General features: G+C 34.8%; 4 protein-coding genes across 4 annotated transcripts; all 4 read left to right on the top strand.

Moving 5' to 3' along the window:
- The first annotated feature begins 1,576 nt into the window (after positions 1-1,576).
- LOC125877915 (defensin D1-like) lies at positions 1,577-2,059 on the top strand. The gene is made up of 2 exons (XM_049559208.1): positions 1,577-1,652; positions 1,857-2,059. Exons 1-2 carry the CDS (start codon positions 1,592-1,594, stop codon positions 2,057-2,059), a joined length of 264 nt encoding a protein of 87 aa, XP_049415165.1. The 5' UTR covers positions 1,577-1,591.
- Positions 2,060-4,925: 2,866 nt separating this feature from the next.
- Positions 4,926-5,472, top strand: LOC125877916 (defensin D1-like). Its single transcript, XM_049559209.1, has 2 exons — positions 4,926-4,986; positions 5,248-5,472. The coding sequence occupies exons 1-2, from the start codon at positions 4,926-4,928 to the stop codon at positions 5,448-5,450; spliced, it is 264 nt and encodes an 87-aa protein (XP_049415166.1). The 3' UTR covers positions 5,451-5,472.
- Positions 5,473-9,247: 3,775 nt separating this feature from the next.
- LOC125877923 (defensin D1-like) lies at positions 9,248-9,793 on the top strand. Its single transcript, XM_049559215.1, has 2 exons — positions 9,248-9,328; positions 9,524-9,793. Exons 1-2 carry the CDS (start codon positions 9,268-9,270, stop codon positions 9,724-9,726), a joined length of 264 nt encoding a protein of 87 aa, XP_049415172.1. The 5' UTR covers positions 9,248-9,267; the 3' UTR covers positions 9,727-9,793.
- Positions 9,794-13,524: 3,731 nt separating this feature from the next.
- On the top strand, positions 13,525-14,122 carry LOC125877913 (defensin D1-like). The gene is made up of 2 exons (XM_049559205.1): positions 13,525-13,599; positions 13,723-14,122. Exons 1-2 carry the CDS (start codon positions 13,539-13,541, stop codon positions 13,923-13,925), a joined length of 264 nt encoding a protein of 87 aa, XP_049415162.1. The 5' UTR covers positions 13,525-13,538; the 3' UTR covers positions 13,926-14,122.
- The last annotated feature ends 13,749 nt before the right edge of the window (positions 14,123-27,871 follow it).

Here is a 27,871-nt window from a genome sequence, read left to right as displayed (position 1 = left end):
AAGTGTGGTATATATGGGTACTAAAATAACGGGTACCTACAGTAGGCATCATAGACCGATCGAGCTCGATATTGTAAAAACATAATAAAATGCGAGTAAGTAAAACAGTAAGTAAGTTAGCTATAAGGGAACAGTAATCGTAAGATAAGCCTCAAGTCGCATAAGGAAAATCTAATATTGAATCTAAGTAATCTAGGCTAGCTGAAACCTAACTAGACCCCCATAAGCCTAGAAGGTGCATACAAGAGACAGGATAGAGGAAATTAATAATATGACCATACCCCCATAAGCCTGACGAATACACACAAGAGTTTATATTGAAATTTGACATTGGTATAGTCGCGAAGGAGGCAAAACTCATCCTGTAATCTTACAATCTTACATCAGAATGGCTACAATAAAGACTAGCATATTCCGGAATCTTACATCGGAAGGGTCGGTCATTCCCAGAATCTGACATCGGAATATCCACATGAACCTAGCTCCTTCAAGAATTTTACATAAAAAATATGGCTAGTCTTTTTCAGAATCTTACATAAAAAAAAAAAGCCACAACCAAACTAAGCATCTCAGAATCTTACCTTGGAACAACTAGTCAATTCTGAAATCTTACATATCAGAATAAACATTGAGAACCTACATTCTCCCCAAATTTTACATCGAAATAAGCTAGTCCCTTCTAGAATCTTACACCTAAAGACTACCACACAAGAGACTATCTTTCCCAGAATCTTACATCGGAGGATCCAATCACACAAAGAATAGAACTAATCATCTAAGGCAAGACTAAACATGAAATTAAACAAACCCAAAGAAGCCAGAACCAAAACCAAAAATTGTTTTCGAAGGTCAAAGTCCAACCTAAAAGGTCACATTTAACCTAAATCTGATCTAGACGAACAATCAAGGCTAAAGTCTAAGGCATACGTTAGCCAACCCTAGGCTAAGGCTCTAACTATGCAAATAACAAGGTAATTCCAACTCATAACTAGATCATGGGAGCAATAATAATCATAACAACAAGAATAAGGAATATATACTATACTCGAATAAACTCAAAATAAGGTTAACGAATTAATAGGGATGTCAACAAGAATTATACTAGCTAACTCAGCCCAAAACTAGCAATTCATCATCTTAGAAGCTAACAAGATTACTATAACTGCTTGATTTAGGGAAGTTTTGAGCTAGTCGTGATTCTTTACTGTAGTAAAATTTATTGTGTTCTTATATTCTGCAATTTATTTCTTGTTTGATAGCTAAAATAACATAAAGGGATGATGACCTCATAAAAGCAATTTGTACTGGAGATGCAGAATTGATCAATTATTACAAGACTAATTTATTACTTAAATGGGTCTTTGATCAATTCAAATTCTTTCCAATTAAAGAAATGCAAATTGTGCTAGACTAATTCTTTGTACTTGATGTCAATTTAATTATCCATCTTGTAATTAATTAAGAAAACATCCAACATAATCCTTGAACAAATCAAATGGAATTAAGTTGACAACATGAGTTTCCAATACTATAAATACCACCATTTCAATTGTTTGTCTCATCACCAAGAAATCAACAGAAAATAATAGCTATGGCAAAGTACACTGCTTTTCTTGCCCTCCTCTTTTGCCTCTTCCTTGTTGCTGCTACTGGTGAGTCAAGAATTAATGACATGATTCTATAGATATCAAATATAATGATTTGTTTCAGATTACGAACTTTGAAAATATTTAATTTTTATTAAACTCTGTGACTAGTCAAACATGTCCAATAAAATTAAAAGGAGGCAAATTATGATAAATTTGCTATCTCAAGTACATATCATGAGTTTCCAATTTTCTCATTTATTTTTTCAGAAATACAAATGGCAGAAGGAAAATACTGTTGGAAAAAAAGTGACAAGTGGAATGGACCATGTCAATACTCTTACAAATGTAGTCATCATTGCAAGTATTATTATGGAGCTAAATATGGTATCTGTAAGAAGTACAAACCATGGGATCACAAATATTACTGGGCAAAATATGCTTGCTACTGCTACTCACCTTGCCACTACTAAGAATCTTCCAGTGTCTCATGGCATGGCTTTGACTATGTAAACAAATAATTAAGAAGCTACTTATTTTATGTGTGTAATATAATGTAATAAGGCTGATTTATGTGTGCAACCATTTTGGCCAGGCTTTGGGTGATGAGCAACTGTATTGTATGCGTTCTATGAGTATTAATTGATGTGAACTATGGTTTTTTTTCTATATGAATACTTATTGTGTAAAGTACCATGAAAGTCTAAGCTAAAATGAATAATAACTACATGACTCGTTAACATTGGTATACTGAATTTGTGGCATGACATAGAATAGAACATGAATGGGTCTTCCTCGCTTCTAGATCAATTCGACTTTTCACTTTGCCATCTAGAGATAGTTTTCCCTGAGTTAGGATACGGAGTTGGAAGAGAATGCCAGAATATCAGCATCTAGTCTTAGTCCTACTTTTATCTCTACGACTTTTGTTACATCTCATGAAATTCCATCTTCTAAGCCAGAGCCAGTTCAGCCTAAATGGAAGTAGACCAACATAGACATACATGTGTATTTATCACGCCCCAAGCCTAGACTCTATGAGAGATCGATACTCAATGCCATTGATGGTCTGAGCATACCTATAATATAGCATTAGACATGGCATACATAGACATGATCGAAAATATAGTTTAAAAGCATTTGAAGGGAATTCTTTTAAAAGAAACAAATTTCATTAACGTAAGTCATAATACTGAAATCATTGACAAAGGACGTCAAACTGAAGCATAACTATCTATCTACCTATGAAACCTCTAAATATAATTGAGTAATGATTTAATGACTATCATTGCCTCATCATGAACTTTAATGGAGGTATGCCACCGTGGATGCTATGATTCCTTTCTCTTTGAAACAATTTGTCCTCGAATTTGAATCTCGTAAAATAATAAAGACATGCATTAGTAAATAACATTCATTACTCGAAAACAACAATAATATGATCAACACAACATTAAAAGAACCACTTTTAATTAATAAAAGACATAATACTGAAATCACTAAGACAATTTTGAAGATCATAGATGTCATTTTAAGGTTTTAGAATTTGGGGGGTGTTTGGTATGAAAGAAAATGTTTTTGTTAGGACCGAAATAAGCAGGTGTAATGCGGAAGCTAGCAAAGCAAACCTCGAAAGACCACAAGTAAGAAGACAAACGAGAAACACACCAAAAGAGACAGATTTAACGTGGTTCGGTCAATCGACCTACGTCCACAAAGGAGATGAGCAATTCATTATAAATATGAGAGTACAAAATATAGAGAGAAACAACCTCAAACAATTAACTCTGAATACAAGGAGGTACACAAAACTCTCCCCCATAACCGCAACTCTCAAAACCCTAGGACTACATTGTGAATGCTAATTAAGTTAGAAGGAACAAGCTTATATTTATAGAGTCCTAAACCTTTCCTACAAGAAAAGGACAAGTAAAATATTAAAACTTTTTCCTAAAAGGAAAACTTATTTATGGTAAGAAATCAGGGCAAATAAGCCCAACAGTTTTCTTGGAAAATAAGTTGGTTTTAACTTATTTTCTTATGTTTGGTTGGTAAGTGGAAAATATTTTCTAGTGTGTGATTGGTGAATGAAAAAACATTTTTATTAGAAAATATCTTTTGTTTTTAACTAGAGTATAGAAAATAAGTTTTAGGAAAATAGTTTCTCTCTTGGAAACCAACCTCGATAATGAATCCCACATCCGACCAAGACACCCGACCCCGACCCCAAACACAATCCCGACCGGACCCGACCTCGATCCTGACTCTAGACCTGACTACGACCCCGACCTCGACCCTGAATCAAGATCTAACCTTGATGCTAACCTTGACGTGAGACCCGACCTCGACCAGAGACCCGAGCTTGACCTCGATCGGAGACCCGACTTTGACTCCAATCCAAGACCCGACTCGACCCCAACCTCGACATGAGACCTTACCCCGACCACAATCTCAACCTGAGACCCCGACCCTAGACTCTGACCCCGAACCTTGATCCAACCTTGACATCGACACTTGATTGTCGATTTCTAAACCCTGATTCGACAAGGACAACTGAATCGAGACCCCACCAACCCAAGATTCTGACCTCGACCCAAGACCCCTACCCAAGACCCAATCCCGACCCGAGATCTGATCTTGACCCAAGACTCGACCACGACCTGATCCCAACTTGATCCCCAACCCCGACTCGAGATCTTACCCCGACCTTATACCGTAGCCTATATGCTTTCAAGAAGAAACATTGTAGGTTATCAATTCTGATGTTTTTGTTTTGACTGTCCTGAATAATATAGGGGAGTAGACTTGTAGTCTTGGCTTGTAGTATTCTGGTTGACTTCGTGAATTTTTTTAGGTAAACCCATCTAAGATAGGTCATGATTTTTACTCTCTCAAACAAAGCGTTTTTCCCAATAAAATTTCTCGTGTTCTTATATTCTGCAATTTACTTCTTGTTTGATATTTGAAAAACTCGGTTCTTCAATATATTAGGTAATTGTTAAAATAACATGTATTAGCACAAAGGGATGGTGACCTCATAAAAGGAATTTGTGGCGATATAGAATTGATCAATTAGTAGAAGATTATGTAACTCAAATGGCTCTTTGATCAATTCAAATTTTTTCAATTAAAGAAATGTTAGTTGTGTTGGACAAATTCTTTGTACCTGATGTACTGTCACTTTAATTATCCATCTTATAATTAATAAAGCAAACATCCAACGTAATCCTTGAACAAATCAAATGGAATTAAGTTGACAACATGAGATTCCAACACTATAAATTCCATCATTTCAATTGTTTGTTTCATCACCAAGAAATCAACAAAAATATAAGAGATATGGCAAAGTACAGTACTTTTCTCGCCCTCCTCCTTTGCCTCTTCCTTGTTGCTGCAACTGGTGAGTCAAGAATTAACGACATGAATCTATGGCTACCAAATATAATGATTTTATTAACATTATGAATTATTATTTTTTAAAATCTTGTTAATTTTTGTGACTAGTCAAACATGATTATATAGCTACTAAATATAATGATTTGTTTAAAATTACGAACTTTTAGCATACTTACTTTTTTAGGAAATAAAATTTATTAGGAAATATGATAAATTTGCTATCTCAAGTACATACCATGAGTTTCCAATTTTCTCATTATTGCAGAAATACAAATGGCAGAAGGCAAATACTGTTGGAAAAAAAGTGACAAGTGGAATGGACCTTGTCAATACTCTTACAAATGTAGTTATCATTGCAAGCACTACTATGGAGCTAAATATGGTATTTGTAAGAAGTACAAACCATGGGGTCACAAATATTACTGGGCAAAATATGCTTGCTACTGTTACTCACCTTGTCACTACTAAGAATATTTCAGTGTCTCATGGCTTGGCTTTGACTATGTAAAAAAATAATTAAGAAGCTACCTATTTTATGTGTGTAACAATGTAATAAGGCTGAATTATGTTTTGCCCAAGCTTTGCGTGATGAGTAAATGTATTGGCTATTATTTTATGCCCAACTTTCTTAAGACTATCTTGGAGTGCTTATGGCATAGTTACATTTGTCAGTCCTATAAGTGGTATCTGCTGGCTCGATTATTCCGAAACAAGAATTTCTTCACGCAGAGCTTGAACTCAAGATAATGGTGAAGGAATCTCATCCATCTCGCCATAACTAGAACTAGAGGAGTTGGTAATTTTGTTAAATTTTAACTAAAAAATACATCCAAAAAACTAGAACAGTCAAACCAAAAATTCTAGTCTTCTTGTACACATTTTGGATCTTTAGTGATAGTAAATTTGGTGTGTTGCGCTTCCGTCATATAGTCCACTCAACCAGTAGTGGTTTCAATGCATTAGCTGTAGTTGCTAATTCAGAAATAACTATAATACATATGGTATGCATATAATGGTAGAACGTAACCAAATATTACGATTGTCTAAAATAAGGGGATGGAGGTATGGTAAACTCGGTCATACGCATGTTAAAAATTACTAATGATTAAAAAATCAAACTGCAGTACTAGTAATTTTCATGATTGTTTAGTTAAAAAAAAAAACTCAATCACTAACGTAATTCTAAAATTGATTAGTCTGTTGCCAAACTTTTAGAATCATTTTTTTTCAAAAGTCCTTTTAAGAAAAATGAAATGCCTTTAGGTGAGAATCAGTTTGTGTTTGACTAATCAATTTTAAAAGTACTTTTGAGCAACAATTAATATTTGACCCTTTCTTTTTATAGTTCCTTCCGAGTATATTTTCTCATTGTACTTTTGAGAAAAGAAAAACTTTTTAAAATTTTGAAAAATAATTTTTGCATACTCCCAAACATGCTAAACCATTTTGTCCATTTTACCTTTTATTTTAGGGCCAAAGTTATATATACTAGTATTTGATAGTACTATCTATCTATTTTCTTAAACAAGGGTTGGGGAAGGGGAGAATATTTGATTCTTTCTTCAGAAACAGAGTAAAATGTTTTCCCCAAAACACTCATTTTTGCTCAAGGGATGACTAGTAAGTCCTCTTTCTTTCATTTTTGTTTTTGGGTCTTGGTAAAGATCACTGCTTTTTGTTTACATGAATGCAATTATGTATAAAACTAGCTAAATAACAGAATACAATTGTTTCTTTTGGCATTGCAATTTCTTTAGCAAGATTAAAGCTTTCTGTTCCTCTTAAAGCATGTTTTTCTATTAGTGTTGAACGTTTGTACCTTATAATAATTATTAGGGAAAATGCATAAGTACCCCTCAACCTATGCCCGAAATCCCAGAGACACACCTAACCTTTACTAAGGTCCTATTACCCCCGAACTTAATTTATCTATAATATTCTACCCCTTTTCGACCTACGTGGCACTATCCTTGAAAAAATTGTCAACATGCGCTAGGCCCACAAGATAGTGCCACGTAGGCCAAAAAAGGGTAGAATATTACATATAAAAAAGTTCGGGGGAGTAATAGGACCTTAATAAAGGTTAGATGTGTCTCTGGAATTTCGGACATAGGCTGGGGGTACTTATGCATTTTCTCTAATTATTATAAAGCTTTTATATCTTTATAACATTGAGTTCAAAAAACAGGAAATGCTAACAATATAAATTTTACTATTTACATTTTAATCATTAAATAAAATACATACTAGTGGGACGGTGCATTTGCCATAAAAAATCCTCTTAAAGCATGTTTTTCAAGTCATCATATTCAAGTCATCATACTAGAATAATGAAGTATATATTGAACAAGCTAAGTGTAAGCAGTGGCGGAGCCAGAAATTTCACGAAGAGGGTCCAAAAATTAAACAACAAAAGCTCTTTTTTAAAAGGGAAAAAAATTGTTCCAAGTGAGATTTGAACATACGAGCATTGACTCATTAAAGATGTCTAAACACACATTCAAGACATCTTAAACCACTAGGCTATAACAACCTATTATGTCAAGGGTGTCCAAAATATGTTCTTTAATCACTTTGTGTGTCATTTTACTTGTATATGCTGTATTTTTTTTCGATGACCTTCCATACATGTGCCTACGCCACTGAGTGTAAGGTCAGTAAGTTGTAGCTTACCTCGAAGTTGAACATGCATACTCCAAATTCATTAGAATGGGGCTTTTACTGTCCGAGCTAGGGGTGTACAAAATCGAACCGAACAAAACCGCAAATCGAGTCAATCCGAAAAAAAAAAACCCGACTAGTGGTTTGGTTTTGACAAAAAAAAAAACCCGACTATATTTGGGTTGGTTTGGTTTTAACTAAAAAAAACCAACCCGAGACCAAACCAACCCGAATTTATATATATAATTTTAAAATTTTATTTTACATAAAAATATTTACTTTGATATAATTTTTAAATATTTCTTATACTTTTCCATAGTTTTTATCTTTTAAGATATTATTCCAAGTTTGAAACTTAGAATTATGAATGGGCCAACAGATGTTGGTAATTATAATAAAACTTAAATCAAATCAAATTAATACTAATGCAAAAAGAAAATCAATTCAACACTAAGAATGACAATAATATTGAATATTTGTTCTTTAGTTTTACATTGGTTTAGACAATTAAAATACATAATCTAATTTTAATTTTCTGTAATATTTAGTCATGTAACTAATACTTATTAAACTTAATTTTAGCATGATTTAGTACTTTTAAATTATGATCATTTTCATTATGACTTGTTAATTTGCAATATTTGTTTTACGTGATTTCATTATTATTAATTTTGTTGGATATTTTAGTGTCATTAATCATATCATATTGTGTTATATTTTTAAGAAACATCTTAGATAGTTGTATTTTGGTAGGATTAAAGAAATATTTGAAGTACAAGTAAATTATATGTTTGTATGAATACTTTACCGGAAAAACCCGAAACAACCCAAAAAAACCCAAGGTTGAAAAACCCGAGTATTATTATCTCTTGATTTAATGATGTTTTTGAGGTAAATCCTTGTGGACTTGATCACGCAAATATCTCTTTTGATCAAATCAAAATATTCTTTTCAATTAAAATAATACTAATGTTAATTGTGTTGGACTATTTCTTTGTATTTGATGTACTGTCATTTTAATTTGCCCATCTTATAATTAATTAAGCAAACATCCAACGTAATTCTAATGTTGTAGGATACAAATTAATTCTGATCATATTTTTGTTTTGACTTTCCAGAATAATAGGGTTGCAGTCTTGAAATAGGTACCTCTAACTTCGAGAAGTTTTTTTGGGATATGTCATGATTTTTACTCTCTCAAACAAAGTGTTTTTTATAACAAAATTTATTGTGTTTGACATTTGAAAAACTCCATTCTTAAGTACATTAGGTAATTGTTAAAATAACATGTATTAACACAAAGGGGTGGTGACCTCATACAAGGAATTTGTGGAGATGCAAAATTGATCAATTAGTAGATGACTTTATCACTCAAATGGCTCTTTGATCAATTCAAATTATTTACAATGAAAGAAATGCAATATGATTGTGATGGCCGACTAATTCATTGTACTTGATGTGTCATAATTTAATTATCCATCTTATGACTAATTAATCAAACATCCAACGTAATCCTTGAAGAAATCAAATGGAATTAAGTTGACAATATGAATTTCCAAAACTATACATACCACCATTTCAATTGTTTGTTTTGTTAACAAGAAAACAACAGAAAATAAGAGCTATGGCAAAGTACACTACTTTTCTCGCCCTCCTCTTTTGCCTCTTCCTTGTTGCTGCAACTGGTGAGTCGACATGATTCTATAGCTATCAAATATATTGATTTGTTTCAGATTACAAATTTTTAAAATTTTTATTTTTATTAAACTTTGTGACTATATGTCAAATAAAATGAAACAGTGGCAGTGTTATTAGGAAATTCTGAAAAATTTGCTATCTCAAGTACATATCATGGGTTTCCAATTTTCTCATTGTTGCAGAAATACAAATGGCAGAAGGCAAATACTGTTGGAAAAAGAGTGACAAGTGGAATGGACCTTGCCAATACTCTTACAAATGTAGTCATCATTGCAAGTACTACTATGGAGCTAAATATGGTATCTGTAAGAAGTACAAACCATGGGATCACAAATATTACTGGGCAAAATATGCTTGCTACTGCTACTCTCCTTGCCACTACTGAGGATCTTTCAGTGTCTCATGGCTTGGGATTGACTGTCTAAACAAATAAGAAACTACCTATTTTATGTGTGTAACAATGTAATAAGGCTGATTTATGTGTATAACCATTTTGGCCAAGCTTTGGGTGATGATCAATTGTATTGTATGCTTTTCTATGAATATTAATTGATGTGTACTATGATATTTTTCTATATAATTTTTTATTGTGTAAAGTACCATGCAAGGGGTAAGACAAAACTAATAATTACTGCATGACTCGACATACATGTGTAACATCGTGCAGAGAAATTCGTTGACAAAACATTGGGCCTATAGAAACAAAAATAACATGCGAGTGAGGACCCACAATTGGGGTCTAGGGAGGATTGGGTGTACACATATTTTATCACTACCTGCAAATTCAGGTACGAAGAAGAAGAAAACAATGCAGAAATCATAGCAACTAAATAGTGCAAAGCCTACAAGAATGAAACAACAGTAACAAAATATATAGTGAGATAGTCGAAACATTATAAACAACATATGGTGATAGATATTCGAAGAAAGAAATATAATAATATGGCTAGTATAGCGACCAACAACCAAATGCCTAATCCATCAAAGATCAAGACAATAACTCCAAACTTATTAACCTTCTACCCTAATATGTGACCTCCACACCCTCCTATCTAATGTCATGTCCTTGGTAATTTGGAGTTGCGCTGTCTAATCACCTCTCGAATACTTTTTCGGCCTACATTTACCTCTCCTCGTACCCGCTATATCTATCCTCTCGCACCTCCTCACCGGACATCTGTGCATCTTCTCTTCACATGTCCAAATCATCTTAGTCTTGCTTCCATCATCTTCTCCACTAGTGTGGAGGCCACTCCCACCTAGTCACAATTATTTACATTCATAATCCTATCACTCATAGTGTGCCCACACATTCATATCAACAACCTCATTTCCACAATTTGCATTTTATGCACATGGAATTTCTTGACTGGCCAACGCTTAGGCTGACCCGTACAAAAACACTGGTCTAACCAATACTTTGTAGAATTTACCTTTAATTTTAGATGGTACCTTATTATCACACAAGTCCGTTAAGGCAAGCCTCTATTTCATCCACATCGCACCAATATGATGAGTGACATCATCATCGATGTCCCCAATTCCTTAGATTATCGATCCAAGATACTTGAAACTATCTCTTTTAGGAATATCCTGAGTGTCATGCCTGACTTCCATGCTAGCCTCATCCACTATATTGCTGAATTTACACTTTAAATATTCTATTTTGGTAATGCTCAATCTGAACCCTTTAGACTTTAGAGTTTATCTCGACACTTCCAATTTAAAATTAACTTCACCGTGTGTCTCATCAATCAGTACTATGTCATCCACAAATAGCATACAACATGGAACCTCGTCATGGATACACCGCATCAATTATCCAGTACTAACGCAAATATAAATGGGCTAAGAATTGATCATTGATGCAAACCCCATCTCATCAGGGAAGTGTTGATGAGAGTCTCTTCCCTTCGTTCTAATTGAGTCTTGGTTTCATCATACATGTCCTTTATCACCCTAATGTAAGCCACCGTCACACCTTTAGCCTTCAGGCATCTCCAGTACTTCCTTCGGGACTTTGCCGTAAGTATTTTTTAGGTCAATTAACACCATATGCAAATCCTTCTTCCTTATTCTTTATTTTTCCATTAGTCTTCTCACTAAATGAGTGACTTATGTAGTTGATCACCCCGGCATGAAACCAAATTGGTTCTCAGAAATGGACACACCTCTCCTCACCTTCATCTTCATCACCCTCTCCTAAATTTTCATAGTGCGACTTAATAATGCCTATGTAATTGTTACAGTTTTGAATATCACCCTTGTTCTTGTACAACTGGACCATTGTACTCAACCTCCATTCTTTAGACATGTTTTTCGTCTTAAAACTGACATTAAACAACCTGTCAACCACTCAATGCATCTCATGTTTGTGCTCTTCTAAAATTCCACCAGAATCTTGTTTGGTTCAGTTGCTCTTCCCTTAATCATCCTATTAATAGCACACTTAACCTCTTCAACCTTAAGACACCTACAGTATCCAAAATCTCGGTGCTTCTCAGAGTACTCCAAATCCCCCAACACAATGTCTATGTCTTTTTCTTCCTTCAAATGTTTGTGGAAGTATGTTTACCATCTTTTCATAAGGTTCTCTTCCATCAACATCCTTCCTTCCTTATCCTTGATGCACTTCACTTAATCAAAATCTTGAGCCTTCCTCTCTCTCACCTTTGTGAGCATGTACAATTTCTTATGTTTGCCTTTATCTCCTAGTTCAACATACATATATTCAAAAGCCTACATTTTTGCCACCGTAACCGCTAACTTAGCCTTCGTCTTTGCAGCTTTATATATTTTCTTATTCATACGCTTCTCTTCCTTCTCCTTAGACTTCACCAATTATACATACACAACCTTCTTTGCTTTCACTTTAAATTGGATTTCTCCATTCCATCACCAATCCCCTCACGACAACCGAAGTTTCCCCTCGACATTCCTATCACCTCTCTAGTTGCTTCCCTAATGCAACTAGTTGTGTTATTCTGCATGTAGTTCACATCCCCACTACTCATCCAAGACATCATTGATCGTCATCAACTTCTCTCCCATCTCCTAAGAGAGTACAGGGGTCAAGCCACCCCATCTAATCCTCGGTTGTTCATATAGACTATTTTTCTCCCTCTCTCGCTTAATTTCCAGGTCCATCACAAAAAGTTTATGTTGGGTAGTAAGATTCTTACTCGGGATAACCTCGTAGTCCTTACAAAGGCTTCTATCACCCTTCCTTAGGATTTAATAATCTATTTGAATTTTAGCCACCATGCTATAAAAGGTAACTAGGTGGTTCTCCTTCTTTAGAAGGAATGAGTTTTAGCTATCACTAACTCAAAAGCTTTAGCAAAATCTAAGAGCAAGCCTCCACCTCCGTTTATATCCCAAAAAAAGCACAACCTCCACACACATCACCACAGACGTTACTCCAATGTGACCATTGAAATCACCGTCATTGAATATCTTCTCGATTTGCGGTATTAGGGATGATAGCCAAAATTGAATCTATTTGAAAATATTTGACTTGTGAATGAGATATTCCTGCAAATTGGTACACAATATATACTAATTATGTTACTAAGCTGAAGAAAAAGCAAACCACTTCTTTCAGATATATTTTATAATAAGAAAACCAAATCAAATCCCAATTCATTACCAATAAGGATTCTCAAATCGTGTTTTACCATAAATAACTCCAAGTAGCTAGGTCAACTCACATGATTAAAAGGATTAAATTCTTTATGAACACACAATGAATTCTTTAATATCAAATATTTTATGTATAATGTTTTTACTTTCGTTCTGTTTTCTAGTTTAATTTGTAAATCAGGTTTATTGTTTTGAACATAAAAGTAGAAAACTTTTAGTTAAATAACATGTATTATCACTAAGGAATGTTGACCTCATGAAAGCAATTTGTTTAGATACAGAATTGATCAATTAGTAGAAGACTTTATTAGTCAAATGACTATTTGATCAATTCAGATTCTTTCCAATTAAAGAAATGTTAATTGTGTTTGATAAATTCTTGGTACTTGATGTGTCATTTTAATTATCCATCTTATAATCAATTAATCAAACATCCAACGTAACCCTTGAACAAATCAAATGGAATTAAGTTGACAACATGAGTTTCCAACACTATAAATACCACAATTTCAATTGTTTGTTTCCACCACAAGAAATCAACAGAAAATAAGAGTTATGGCAAAGTACACTACTTTTCTCGCCCTCCTCTTTTGCCTCTTCCTTGTTGTTGCAACTGGTGAGTCGACATGATTCTATAGCTACCAAATATAATGATTTGTTTAAGATTAAGAATTTTTAAAATGTTTATTTTTTATTGAACTTTGTACATAACATGAGTTCAATTTTCTCATTATTGCAGAAATACAAATGGCAGAAGGGAAATATTGTTTGAAAAAAAGTGACAAGTGGAATGGGCCTTGTCAGTACTCTTACAAATGTAGTCATCATTGCAAGTACTACTACGGAGCTAAATATGGTATCTGTAAGAAGTACAAACCATGGGGTCACAAATATTACTGGGCAAAATATGCTTGCTACTGCTACTCACCTTGCCATTACTAAGACACTTCCAGTGTCTCATGGCATGGCTTTGACTATGTAAACAAATAAGATGCTACCTATTTTATGTGTGTAACAATGTAATAAGGTCGTTTTATGTGTGCAACTATTTTGGCCAAGATTTTTGCGTGATGAGCAATTGTATTGTATGCTTTTCTACGAGTATTAATTGATGTGAATTATGGTATTTTTTTTCTATCAATACTTATTGTGTATAGTATCATGCAGGGCTAAGTTAAAATGAATAATAACTATATGACTCGACATAATGTGTAGAGACATTTTTAGACAAAACATTGGGGCAATAGCAAATGTCGGATGTATTTGAAAATTTTGAAAATATCAACTTTCAAAATATTTTCCATTTGAATGAGAGATTCCTGCTAGTAAGCACAAGAATAAAAGGAAACCACTTCTTTTGGGGATATTTTAAAGTAAAACACCCTGCAACTTTTAAGCAAAGATTCAAATCATTTTCTGTATGCATATAGGTCGAACCCAATGATTTATAAGTTGTATATGTATGCCGAGGCACATTCTTAAGTGTGGGAAGTATATCGTATGTGGTTGAGGGTCATAAGGGACTTCTGGCACTAAATCGAGTCCAAAACCTTTCTACCAGCTAAGTTTTTCGCATGAGATCACACAAGGATAAACTATAAATGACCATATCTCTTAGAATATGAGGAGTGAGGTGATCCATGACTTACCAAATAGAAGACTTATTACATCAATAGGTAGTCTAATTCTTATGAAAGTAGGAAACCTAACTCCTATTCCAAATTAAGAACTATAGATTAACCTAATCCTTATAAAGCTATGAAACATAAATCCTATTCTAAAATAATTAAAATCTACTAAAATATAATTAACTAATAAATAAATCTACTTTAAAATATAATTAAATAGTTAATTAATTGACTTTCCCTCATCCACAACATTACTCCCCTCATGTTGAAAGAGCTTGTCCTCAAGCTCAAATTTCAGGGTAATCATCCAAAAAATCTTGAATAGTATCAATAATTATCCATTCCAGCCCTAGCTTGATCGATGTTGACATTGATAAATTTCAACTCCACCAATTTACCAGAGAATGACTAATTCACCCATCAGGTTGCTACTTTCAAGAGATCCAAGTCGTTGAAATTATTCCCAACTCATTGAGCCTTTTTCCCGTTTAAGTTGATAATATCATAATGGTGCTTCTCCGAACATATGAAATCCAGTCACCTCCAAATTTATTTTCTTCCATTGTATGTTGATTTTCACAAACTTGTTCACAACGATGTGCCCAAATTATTGGGTTGTTAGTGTTAGGGTTTTCCTCTGATTTTCTTACGTACCTTATTTGAGTTTTATTTTTCTTTTTAAGAAAAATTAAAATATTACCATAAATGCTTTTAACTTTTCCTGAAAGTAAACTATAATTTTCTTCCATATTTGGGTTATTCATTCCTTGGAGGAAAAGTGTGGAACTCTATAAATTGAAGACTCCTCTTCTCATATCAACAACACAATAGAATCCACAATGTAGTCGTTTAAGAGTTTTGTTTATGGGGAGATTTCTCCCAACATGTTAATGTTTATTCATATTAGTTTTATCATATGTATGTCGCTTGAAAAAACTATATTAATAAAATGTTTTTAGTATACTTTTCTTTGGCATTTGCTTTATCACATCTATGATTTGCAATTGTAAGCTTCTGCATAACGTCTTAATTACTTTTGAACCCAACACTTGGTGATGTTATAAGTATTTATATTTGCATACCTTGGTACTATTGAATGTGAATTATCACTTGTTGGATGATTCTCACCGGCCAGTGGAATAGGTGGTGTATTGTCTTTAGTAGCAGGAGTTGTTGATCTACTAGTTGTCTGGCGCTCTTTGACTTAGGTTTGTGGGTTGTTGGCTTTTTGGAGCCAATTTCCAATCTAGACAGTTCATGTTCTCAGATTACTTGAACAATTCTTTCAGTGAGCCATTGTTCCATTGCTACAATTTCAGAGTCCATTAGGGTTTCTGTAATGGAATGTTCTTTTTGAAATGAAACTGATCTCATCGCCCTTTGTGTTAGGCTATGATATCAAATTGTTATGGATTTTTAGGGAATGATCAATTCACATAGCGATAAATAAGTTCAGCTCGTTAAAGGGAGACTAAAACCTTAGAGTTCAATGGAAGAGAGAACTCTCATCTCTTGTTTTTTGCTAAAATATGACTTAATTGATTTATTCCTCAAGAACCCTTTAAATAGAAGTTTTATTACATCAATAGGAAGTCTAATTATTATGAAAGTAGGAACCTAAATCCTATTCCAAACTAATAACTATAGTTAGCCTAATCATTTTAAATCTATGAAACAAAAATCCTACTCTAGAATAATAAACAAAGCTACTAAAATATAATTAACTAATAAATAAGTCTACTTAAAAATATAACTATAGGTTAACCTAAATACCTAATCATTATTGTCTTGTAACCTATAACTGCAGGACTTCGTGAAGTCTTTTAGGCAAATCCATTTGGGATATGTCATGATTTTTACCTTCTCAAACTAAGTGTTTTTCATAATAAAATTTATCGTGTTTGACATTTGAAAAACTCAATTCTTAAATACATTAGGTAATTGTTAAATAACATGTATTAAAACAAAGAGGTGGTGAACTCATAAAAGCAATCTGTGGAGATACAAAATTGATCAATTAGTAGAAGACTTTATCACTCAAATGGCTCTTTGATCAATTCAAATTCTTTTCAATTAAAGAAATGTTAATTGTGTTGGACAAATTCTTTGTACTTGATGTACTGCCATTTTAATTAATTAATCAAACATCCAACGTAATCTTTGAACAAATCAAATGGAATTAAGTTGACAACTTGAGTTTCCAACATTATAAATACCACCATTTCAATTGCTTGTTTTGTTAAAATCAACAGAAAATAAAAGCTATGGCAAAGTACACTACTTTTCTCGCCCTCCTCTTTTGCCTCTTCCTTGTTGCTGCAACTGGTGAGTCGACATGATTCTATAGCTATCAAATATAATTATTTGTTTAAGATTACGAACTTTTAAAATATTTATTTTTTATTAAATTTTGTGACTAGTCAAATATGTGAAATAAAATGAAACGGAGTCATTGTTATTATTAGGAAATTATTAGAAATTTTCTAGTGTCAAGTACATACCATGAGTTTTTAATTTTCTTATTTTTGCAGAAATACAAATGGCAGAAGGCAAATACTGTTGGAAAAAAAGTGACAAGTGGAATGGACCTTGCCAATTCTCTTACAAATGTAGTCATCATTGCAAGTACTACTATGGAGCTAAATATGGTATTTGTAAGAAGTACAAACCATGGGGTCACAAATATTACTGGGCAAAATATGCTTGCTACTGCTACTCACCTTGCCACTACTAAGAATCTTGCAGTGTCTCATGGCTTGGTTTTGATTATGTAAACAAATAATTAAGAAGCTATCTATTTTATGTGTGTAACAATGTAATAAGGCTGATTTATGTGTGCAACTATTTTGGCCAAGCTTTGCGTGATGAGTTATTGTATTGTATGCCTTTCTATTAATATTAATTTTTTGTGAATTATGCTATTTTTCTATATAAATATTTATATATTGTGTCACATACCATGCATGGTTAAGATAAAATTAATAATAACATGACTCGACATACATGTGTATTTATCATGCCCCAAGCCTAGACTCTATGCGAGATCGATACTCAATGTCATTGTTGATCCGAGCATACCTACAATATAGCATTAGACATGGCATACATCTAAACATGAGCGAAAACATAGATTAAAAGCATTCGAAGTGAAGTCTTTTAAAAGTAACACTTTTAATTAGGTGTAAAAACATCAACGTTTAAATTTTTGAAGGGTGGAAAAAGACTAAAATATCCTCTCTTAAAACTGGCAGAAGCCGTCTATGAAAGGCCATCTACGGTTCGTACAAAAGTCTATGGGTCGTAGACAGAGGCGAATCTAGAATTTCAAGAAAACGGGTGCACCATTGTCAGGGGCGGCTCTGTCCCTTTAAGAAAGGGAAAATTGTACATAATGACAAATTATTAATTCAAATTAAATAGTATAACCACACTTTGATTTAATTGTGTCCTGTAGCAAACTGTTTGTCAGTTGCCTCTCTCCCTCAAACACTCGCTTGCCACTCTCCCTCTCTCGCTTGCTCCCTCTATGCTCGCCTCTCTCGCTTTACACAACAGAATTGTATAAATTGTGTTTCTGTTTGTATAAAGTGAGAGAAAATTGTATATACACATGCAAATACATATATATTCGTCCTATACACTTATAATTATACAATAAAAATATTCCCCTGCCCAATTCTCTTTTACCTTTTTCTCTTTCTCGCTTTATACAACAGAATTGTATAAATTACGTTTCTGTTTGTATAAAGCGCGAGAAAATTGTATATACAAATGCAAATACATATATATTCGTCATATACACTTATAATTATACAATAAAAATATCCCCTGCCCAGTTTTATGTTTGTATAATGTATAATTTATGTTTGTATAAAACAAAAGAGAGAACGATTTTTCATATACAAATATTTTTATCAACAATTTATACAAACGAGAGGCTAACAACAATTTATACAAATGGGCTGCTAGCGAAATTATACAAATCTGAAGAGGAGCTAACGAATTATACAATTGCTTCTTTTTGTATATATGTATAGCGAAATAGACATAGCTTTCAATTGTATATGTATAGTGAATTATACATATATATGTTTGCTATAGAGCGCAATTATGCAAACTTTGCTATAATATACAAATATGATTTTTTTGTTTGCTATATGTGAAAGTTGCTCTTTAAGAAAAAGGGCAACTAATTTAGGCTTTCAAATTTGAGGGGCCTTATTTATTTTAGCAATAATAAATATAGTTTTTTCATAAGAAAAATATTAAATACATTTGCAAAATAAATAAATTTTATTATAAGAAAAAGTCATTAGAAGAAGTTTAAAAGAGGCTGAATGCAGAAACTCTTTTGTGGATATAATAAAATGCAAGGTTGTGAGAAAATGCAGCATTTGGGAATCGATCCCTCAACCTTAAAGTGGAAAACTGACACTCAAACCAGTGAACCATCCAGTTGTTTGTGTTCATGGGTTCATTCAATTGCTATTTGATATATTTTAAGAATTCTACAAGTAATACATCGAGTTTTGTCGGATGACCACGGGTTCAAGTGACCCATTTTTTAAGCTTAAATTCGCCCCTGGTCGTAGACCCTCTCGTCGGAACATGCTTAGTTTTTTGAATTTTTTAAGTTGGGGATTAAGGACCCTTTATACGGGCCATAGGGACTTTGACGGACCATCCTTCTCGCTCGTAGGAAGCTTACTGGAGTGTGCTCCAAGACTTGGTTTCCACAGGGCCTTCTACAGACCGTAGAAACTTCTACGACCCGTAGTCCGGTCCGTGAAACTTAGACCTGAGAACCAACTTTCAACAGCATGATTCCATGAACCCATCTACAGTCCGTAGATACTTCTACAGATCGTAGAAAAGCTTCTATGGCACCAGCCTGTAGAAATTTTCAAGGTCAAGTAATTTTGAGTTTGAATTTTCGGGGTGTTACAATGATAGTGAACTAGGGTCATGTCTTTGGTCGAGGTCAAGATATAGGGGAAGTAGTGGTAAGTAGGTTACGATTCGCCTAAGTTGAGAATAGGGTCTTCGAACATAGGATCGCTAACGGGGAAGTCCATATATAGCGCCAGTGAAGATTCTCAAGAAGAGAAAGATAAATTTAGCTTGTGTCCTGGATACCAAATGGGTAAGTGTCGACACAGAATGTGGATGAGTTTAAGTTGTGGTATTTAGGAGGCTTGAGGGATATAAATGGAGTGGGTATTTTAGTAGAGAAGGACCTTATTTTTGGAGGATCAGTGATAGGATAGGATGATGACGATTAAACTAGTCATAGGAGTGTTGACACTCAATTTTGACCCTCCCCGATAATAATTAATTTTTGAGCTTCTTAATTTTCAAATGAGTTAGAATAGTTAGATTTATAAAATTCAAATAGTTTCAAGGTTATTTTAAGTAATTCCTATCGGGTTTTTTTCTAATATTTTGGATAATAAATATATTTCATAAATTATATATGTAATTAGTATATTTTACCAATATTTGAAAATCTTCTCGAAATGATTTCACGTTTTAAGTCGAATATTCTTTAATTTAGTTTAATTTCCATTATGACTACAATTAGTTTCTATTTTAAATCAATTACTTTATAATCGAGTTTATTATTTTATTTCGTTGAAATTAAGAAGCTCGTTGGGTGATTATATTAATTCGTCTTATTTTAATTTTGGCCAAAATGTAGCATTCTATTCAACCCATCCCAAAAAACCAAAGTTTTGGGCCTTATCCAATTCAGCAATCAAAACTAACAACTCCCTTTCCACCTTTCCAGCCCATTCCCTCAGTCAACCCATTTCTTTTGGCATTCCCAAATTATTTCCAACAACAATCCAACACAGCCAACCCATCCTCCAACCCCCGACCCAGCCCGCTTTTTTGTTCAACAAAGAAAGACCCAGAAGCAACGTCTTCAGCAGCGCGTCAAACAACAACAATCTCACGGGTCTCCGTTATAACATCCGACATTTTGAAGTAATTGAAGAGGCTTAGAATTTGAAATTTTCATTTTTGGAAAGAATTTTAAAGTTTTGAAAAATTTGGCTAAGTATGGAAATCAGTGAATTTTTGGCCAACTTTGAGCAGTCGTAACTCCTAGCTCAGAATGAGTTAGGACTAGTTCCAGTTATGGTTGCGAAGCTTGTGTAATGATCTTTCCAACACAACCGAGTTTGCTCGATTCCGAGTTTGTAGGAGTGAGTTATGGCCTTTGGAAGTTGGGCAGTTGGCAGGGAAGCCGTCCGGAAATTTTAAGGGCATTTTGGTCTTTTCACTAACCAATTCCTTTGGTTATATTATTGTGTTAGGCTGACTTGTGGATCATTTTTGTTCCATTCTAAAAGAGTGAGAGTGAGGGTTTTGAGTGAAGAAGAGAAGAAGAAGAAGAGAAAAAGAAGAGAAAGAGAAGATCAAGCAAGAAGATCGTCGTGGTATCGTCGGGGGTGATCCCTATTAAGGTATATGAGTCTTTAATGTTGGGTGATCCTTTCCCCCACACACAAAACTCATTTTTATTATTGAGGGAATATTGGATTTGTTGTTGAAGTTGTTAGTTATTGTTCTTGTTGAAGTTTATGGTTGTGTTGGTTGAAGTTTGTGGTTGTGTTGTTGAAGTTTCTTGTGGGTTTGGTATATGTTTCCGTTGGGGTTTTTGAGTTGAATCTATGATATATTGAGGGTTTTAATGATTCTAAGTGATTTGGGGAAGAAACCATTCGATTTTAGGCGAAATAAGGTGAGAAAACGAGAAAATAAATTTGCTGAAATTTCTGGGTTGGAGGCCTGGCGCGACGCGCCTACCAGAGCGCCCCAAACTCACCTTTGAAGTTTAGGGGCTGGCGCCAGAGTCACTTGCCCCATCTAGTTGTCGTCGGTTGCCCCGTTTGAGTTCATTTAAAGTGCGCATTCACTCCTTTTCGATTCCAACTACTCTAAGCTACTTCTAAACACCTAAAAGTCATTCCTAACATGATCAAAATCTTGAATTCATAATTCAAATTCAAGGTAGAGTTGAGAGTTATGTTTTGAGGATTCTTCCGAATATTCTAAGGAAATCCCTTTGAGTCTTTTTGAGGAGTCGTCTTCAATTTCTAGTAACTTGTTTCAAGACTCGAGCAAGTGAGTAAGAGAATGAGAAGTGTCGTAAACATGAGATCATTACCCTTGAATCCATAATCCAATTCAAGGTGAGTTAGGATCAAAGTCAAGTGAAGTTAGTTTCCAAGTCAAGTGAAGTTAGAAGCCAAGTGAAATTAGAAGTCAAGCTTGGAAGTTAAGTAAGCCCAAGCAAGTCTCCAAGCTTTTCAAGAGTCTTCATTGAACGTTTTAACTTCATTCTAAGGCTCAAGTTCCAAGTTAAGTATACAGTTTCAAGTCGAGTAAAGAGTATCGAGTTTCAGTTAAGTCAAGAGTTTAAAGTTAAGTCAAGAGTTTTCAGTTAAGTCAAGAGTTTCGAGTTAAGTCAAGAGTCAAGAGTTGAGTTCATTTCTCAAAAGTTATTAGGGAATAAGTATTCCCAAAGAAGTTTATAAATGTTTTCACATTTAAGATGAGAGGAAACTGAGATTTCCAAAAGAGTTTTGAGCAGTTGAGAACTATCTCTTTTTGATAAAAGATAAGTTTTGCGAAAGAGTTTCCAAACATGATTAGTATGACAAATCTAGTATGTCATCAATGTTTAAACAGTATGGTCTCTAGATATACCATCAATGTTTAAGCAGTATGAATATCCCGAGTCATCAATAATCATATTAAAAATATGGTTTTGACTTGTTGTTTTTAGAAAGAGTTTTCAAGAGCCTTTGGGCTAAGTTTTGAGTAATTATCTCAACTAAAGAAAGATGTGTTTAAAACACTAATGAGCTAAAGTATTTTGGGAGTAGTCTTGAGCACCGATTTGGGGACACGAGTTCATATTAACTCAACTCTCCATAAGAGCCATGTAGCCAACATGGGAGTAACGGGTCATACTTTTTAGATGAATCCGTAAAGTTAAGCTAGTGGATCCACTTGGTAAAGATAGCTTCCTATATCAAGACCAGGTATAAGATGGTCCTCGGGCAACGTGAGGTAAAACGTTGTATCATTAGCTTCCTATATCACAACAAGGTATAGGATGGTCCTCGGGCAACGCGAGGTAAAACGTTGTATCATTAGCTTCATATATCACAACAAGGTATATGATGGTCCTCGGGCAACGTGAGGTAAAACGTTGTATCATTAGCTTCCTATATCACGGCAAGGTATAGGATGGTCCTTGGGCAATATGAGGTTAAACGTTGTATCACTACTTAAGCATGTAGTGGTGGTTATCGGTTAAAGAACTACCACAGTAGAAAGAGCTTGGTTCCTCGAGAAGTTCTGCTTAGTGTGGATGGGGGTATGGGACTTCATTCATGCATTGCACAAGTAGACTTCGAAAGGAAACATGGTATTTTTATGATATTATAAATATGAATTTTACGTCATGTTTTAAATAGTTTTGCAAGCTTTATATATATTGTATGTGTCTCATTGCTTTATATTGAGTTCAGTTATTCGTGAGTTGTACAGAGCCAAGGTAAGTTATCTTTTGTATTCTTTTCAAGCTTAAGTTGTTGTTTAGCGGTCCAGCTCGCATACTCGTACATTCCATGTACTGATGCCAGTTGGCCTGTATCTTGTTATGATGCAGACGCAGGTACCCAGGATCAGCATCCAGTACGTCGTTGATCCAGCTGAGCACTCCAAAGTCAGTGGTGAGCCTCCTTGCATTCCGGAGGACTCAATTATTTATGTTCTTAAGTTTTGTTTTATTAGGATGTTGCGGGGTCTGTCCCAACATCCATCTCAGTATTTTAGAGGCTTCATAGACAGTCAGTCAGTCAATTAGTTTGAGTCTCTCTTTTGTGTATATTTATGTAAATATTCTATTTTAAGACTCGAGTTGCTATTTTGGCCAGATTTTATCCGTTGGTTGTTTTATAACCTTTCATTGCATTGAGTTATGCTTTTGAGATAAGTTTCCGCCGAGTTAAGAAAGTCAGGCCAAGGGTTCGCTTGGGGCCAGCAATGGTCTCCGAGTGTCGGTCCCGCCCAGGGTGTAGGCTCGGGGCGTGACATCCGCTCCTCGCTGCAACAGCAGTAAAAGGCACCTGCAACAGCTGCGAAATTCATCCTTGCAGCTGCGAGATGAGGCCACGTCAAACAGCGGGTACACTCGATCGATCATAGCTCTCCATCTCGCCCTTTCCTCTTTTGGAATAGGGCAAAAATTGTGAGAAAAGATGTTTAGCTTGAATGATGAAAGGATTCGAGTTTGAATTGGGAATGGGCCTTGAATCCGAAGATCATCCCTTTTCCCCCCTAAAATTTCCGAATCCTAGTTCCTTGCTATATATTTTGCTTCTGTTCACTGTGGGAGGCGGGGGAAAAAATTGAAAAGGATCAGAAATTTTGAGTCAAGAAAAGGGGAAAAGATTGGAAAAAGGGTGGAGTTTTTATCGATATACATACATAGAGCGAAAATAATATAGGAAAATATAGATATATAAGAGATACAAAAATAGCAAGGAGGACCATTTTTTATCCTTTCTGTTGTTATTCGCTGTGCTTGTTTATTGGGATTTTTCGAGGTCCAAGCTTGTGGTGGTGGAAGCTCGCATCTTTGGCTCGTTTGTCCTCTGTTCGCTGCCCAAAAAAGGTAACCTTCTCTTCGATAGCTTTTCTCTCCATCTCTTGCTCTGTTTTGTTTTTTAAATGTTTAGGGAAAAAAAATCGCTACTCTGTTGGTTGTTCACTAGTTAGTCGTCGTTGGGTTGTTGGTATTGTTAACATGAAGCGCATGTTTTCTTTTTTCGCTTGTTGCTATGGATTAGTCATAATACCGTTTTAAGGTTCTGCTAAGTTTTGTCTCGTATGATCGTTTCTCTATTTCTTCGTTTGATTACATTTTGATGCATTATCTAGTCCATGCTATGCTTAAGCGTCAGTTATATCATATTTAGGGTCATCAATGTTTAAGTTAGTTTTAAAAGGTCGATTGATATGTTTAGTATATATGGTATAGCCGCGTGCTTATTCTAATCGCTTAGTTTTATCTATATGCCATTTGGTCTTACTGCCTAACATGACTAGTTTAGATTAAGTGGTGTCTTCATGCCATTCAGTTTTCGGCCAGAAATGTTTATATTGATAGGTTGAGTTGGTATTAAAAAAAAATCCAATTTCTTTGCTTTTTTTTCTTTTTTTCATTTTCCAAATCTTAATCATGTTGGCCGATGATTATTATTTTTTATTGTCCCTTTATATGTTTTAAAAATGAAAGTTTTGTTTCAAATTGCTTACTGACAACATGTAGTTGACTATTTGACTACTTATGATAAAACAATAACTTGTTTTGTTTCAATGAGTACTCATGTCTAGTATGTATTTTCTTTGAATTTGTTCACTGTTGCTTGTTTTTGTAGATTTAATTATATAGTTAATCTTGGACGAATATCAGCATAGCAAGTTGTGTGATGTTGACATTGATAAGTGCTTTTGTCTATGGCTTTATGTGGTTGATGATGCATGTAGGAATATCCATTCATATCGATATGAGATCGATTCTTTTATTTATATCTGTTTCAATATTGAATTATCAACTTCGCTAAGTCATTCATTGGCATATAGTATGCAAGGGTTATTGGACTTGATCAGTAATTGTTTTAGATTGAGAGCCATAACTATTACTTGATTTTGAACTCATAACCACTGCTATTTATTTTGTCATGTTGTCTTTAATTTAATAAATTTGTTTAGCTTGAGTGTTGTACTCACTTCGATGCGCTTATTATTTTGCAACCGATAAATCTTCATGGTCATTCAGATATATCTTTGAGATGCTATTTTTCGAAATACTAATCCCTATCATTATTTTGTTGCATGTGATACCGTCCGAATCCCCTTGGACTCTACTTTTTCTCCTTGCACTGCGAGAGAGCCGTAAAGGCTCAAACTCTTTCTTTTCGAGTCAGCTAGCTACAAAAATCAACGAACAGGGTTTGGAGCTGATACGAGATTGTATACACTAGTATACACCCAGTGTATACAAAAAAAGAAGAAGAGAAAATGGGCTTAAAGAGGCTCACTCTTCTTTAAGAAATTGTATTTTATTATTGAGCCTAAGCCCATTTAGTCATTATGTTTTTTTATTTTGTTAGAATTTAGGACAAGTGAAAATTGGGCCTAAAGCCCAAAGAAAAGTATTTCTGTTACATTAATACATGACAGGTGCAGGTGACTCAAACCAAAATGGGCCCAAATACTGGTCCAGGCGGACAGAAATCAGATTTGGGTCCAACCCTCTTTCCCTGTTTACTTCACTGTGTTTGTTTTGCTTGTTAGTCTGTGTCGTTAATCTTAGGGTCGAAAATTTCGAATTCCCAAAAGACACCCATTTTGAATTAATCACCTAACTAAATTAGCCGCTTCTTAGACGACTTTAAAATAAATAAATAAATGAGTAAGTTTACAAAATACTTCATTTAAATAATATTGCGACATTTTTCTGTTTCTCCTTTAAAATGGTCCTAACTACTTGTTTTATTTATCACTTATACTGAATTGTGGCATTCATGGCACCCGATTTTGCCAAACAGCAAATAGATTGTATTAGGAAAAAAGGCGGTTACATGGCTTACCACGGCTGTCCTTCAGAAAACACACAAGTTGAATTCTTTGGAAGTAATAAATGAATAGTTGGCTTGTGGTCATCCAACGTCGTTTATTAGACTTCACCCCGTTGTTTGTCCGACTCGGGTAACCGTCATTTCTCTACCAATTCTAGTCAACCTAGAGTAGAGCGAAACCAAATCCAAATCTAAGAATTAGCCTAAGACGGCTTAATACCCGAGGCGTATTAAGTCCATTAGTAAAACCGCCAAAATCATATCCAAGGTCCACGACCTAACGACATATCATATTATTTGACAATTGAAAGATGTATGTGTGGAAACCTAAGTGTTGCCTATTTAGGGGAGGGAATCTTAACCGTGCTTTATTTTGTAGGTATGGATCGATTCCCCAAATTCGACATGGTAGTGGAATCCTCGGTTCTACTCAAGATGTGGTACAACAACCTCACTGTGGTTCACAAAAGGACACTCAACAAATATATAAGAGCCTTAGCATAACCCATCAATATGGTTGGGTGGCCCAAGCTGATAGAAGTACTCACAGGTTATTGGGACAACGAGAAAATGGTGTTCTGATTTGGGACCATGGAAATCACCCCGACAATTGAGGAAATTCGAGACGGAATAGACACAGTCGGTAAAGGGTTTAAAGGAAAAGTGAGAAAATGGGAAAACATCTTAATCCCTAACAAGCCTACCCTCGAGGATATTGTAAACTGGCTCGGATTAAGAAAGGATTGTGCTTACTGGGCCGAAGGTTCTAGTGTTTCTTTCATGGATCTCTATGTTAGATTCGGGGATGCGAGCTTTTATGCGAACTACAACCAAGAGTTCAGGGTCACTTTCAGAAAATGGGACGGGATCAGACCTTTGGCATTTACCATCGCACTATTAGACACCATGGTTTTCCCACACAGCCCGAGCCTCAGTATCAACACCCGAGTGATAATGTTTGCGCACACTCTGTTCCACAGGCATCTGAACCAAGGGCAAGTAAAGTATTATCCTATCGCACCTATCATCTTTTTCGACATGTACCGTGCTTTGGGGAAATGCAAGGAAGGGCATCGTTACTTTCAGGGTTGCAACCTTCTTCTTCAATGGTGGATAATGAGTCACTTGGTGAAGAGACACGAAACTCAAGAACTCCATACCCTCGATGAGCATAACGCTCTTAAGAGTTTGAATGACATGTTGTTCTGGGCAGACTTAGAAAAAAGAAGAACCAGAAAAAGATGGACTCAAATTTTTTCTGAGTTGAGAGAAGAAACAACCAGTGGATGTTCGACCGTTTCATCTCGAAAGATGCCATAGTACGGGGCGACAGACAACTTGTGCTTCTTCTGCCAGGTATTCGAGGTATTCGCCCATATGCGCCCATCCGGGTCCTAAGGCAGTTCGGAAGAAGACAAACTACACCCCCCAGAAGCATACTACCATATTTATGTGTTCGACATTGGGGATGATAGAGTGTCTGAGGCTTTAGAGATGCTGAGAGAATAGAAAAAAGCGGTGCGAATGAATAAGGACACCAGATAGATTTAATGTGGGGTACGATGAAACTTACAAAGCTTGGTTGAAGCGCAATATA

The sequence above is a fragment of the Solanum stenotomum genome, chromosome 9, assembly GCF_019186545.1.
Source record: "Solanum stenotomum isolate F172 chromosome 9, ASM1918654v1, whole genome shotgun sequence".
In the NCBI taxonomy this organism is placed as follows: Eukaryota; Viridiplantae; Streptophyta; class Magnoliopsida; order Solanales; family Solanaceae; genus Solanum; species Solanum stenotomum.
Note: the sequence above shows the minus strand (reverse complement) of the source record. Positions and strands in the feature narration are given on the sequence as shown.

Excerpts from the sequence above, each read along its gene's own strand:
- LOC125877923 (XM_049559215.1), top strand. The coding sequence starts at position 9,268 with ATGGCAAAGTACACTACTTTTCTCGCCCTCCTCTTTTGCCTCTTCCTT. Across the intron at positions 9,329-9,523 it reads CTTCCTTGTTGCTGCAACTG|AAATACAAATGGCAGAAGGC; the intron begins GTGAGTCGACAT and ends TCATTGTTGCAG.
- LOC125877916 (XM_049559209.1), top strand. The coding sequence starts at position 4,926 with ATGGCAAAGTACAGTACTTTTCTCGCCCTCCTCCTTTGCCTCTTCCTT. Across the intron at positions 4,987-5,247 it reads CTTCCTTGTTGCTGCAACTG|AAATACAAATGGCAGAAGGC; the intron begins GTGAGTCAAGAA and ends TCATTATTGCAG.
- LOC125877915 (XM_049559208.1), top strand. The coding sequence starts at position 1,592 with ATGGCAAAGTACACTGCTTTTCTTGCCCTCCTCTTTTGCCTCTTCCTT. Across the intron at positions 1,653-1,856 it reads CTTCCTTGTTGCTGCTACTG|AAATACAAATGGCAGAAGGA; the intron begins GTGAGTCAAGAA and ends TTATTTTTTCAG.
- LOC125877913 (XM_049559205.1), top strand. The coding sequence starts at position 13,539 with ATGGCAAAGTACACTACTTTTCTCGCCCTCCTCTTTTGCCTCTTCCTT. Across the intron at positions 13,600-13,722 it reads CTTCCTTGTTGTTGCAACTG|AAATACAAATGGCAGAAGGG; the intron begins GTGAGTCGACAT and ends TCATTATTGCAG.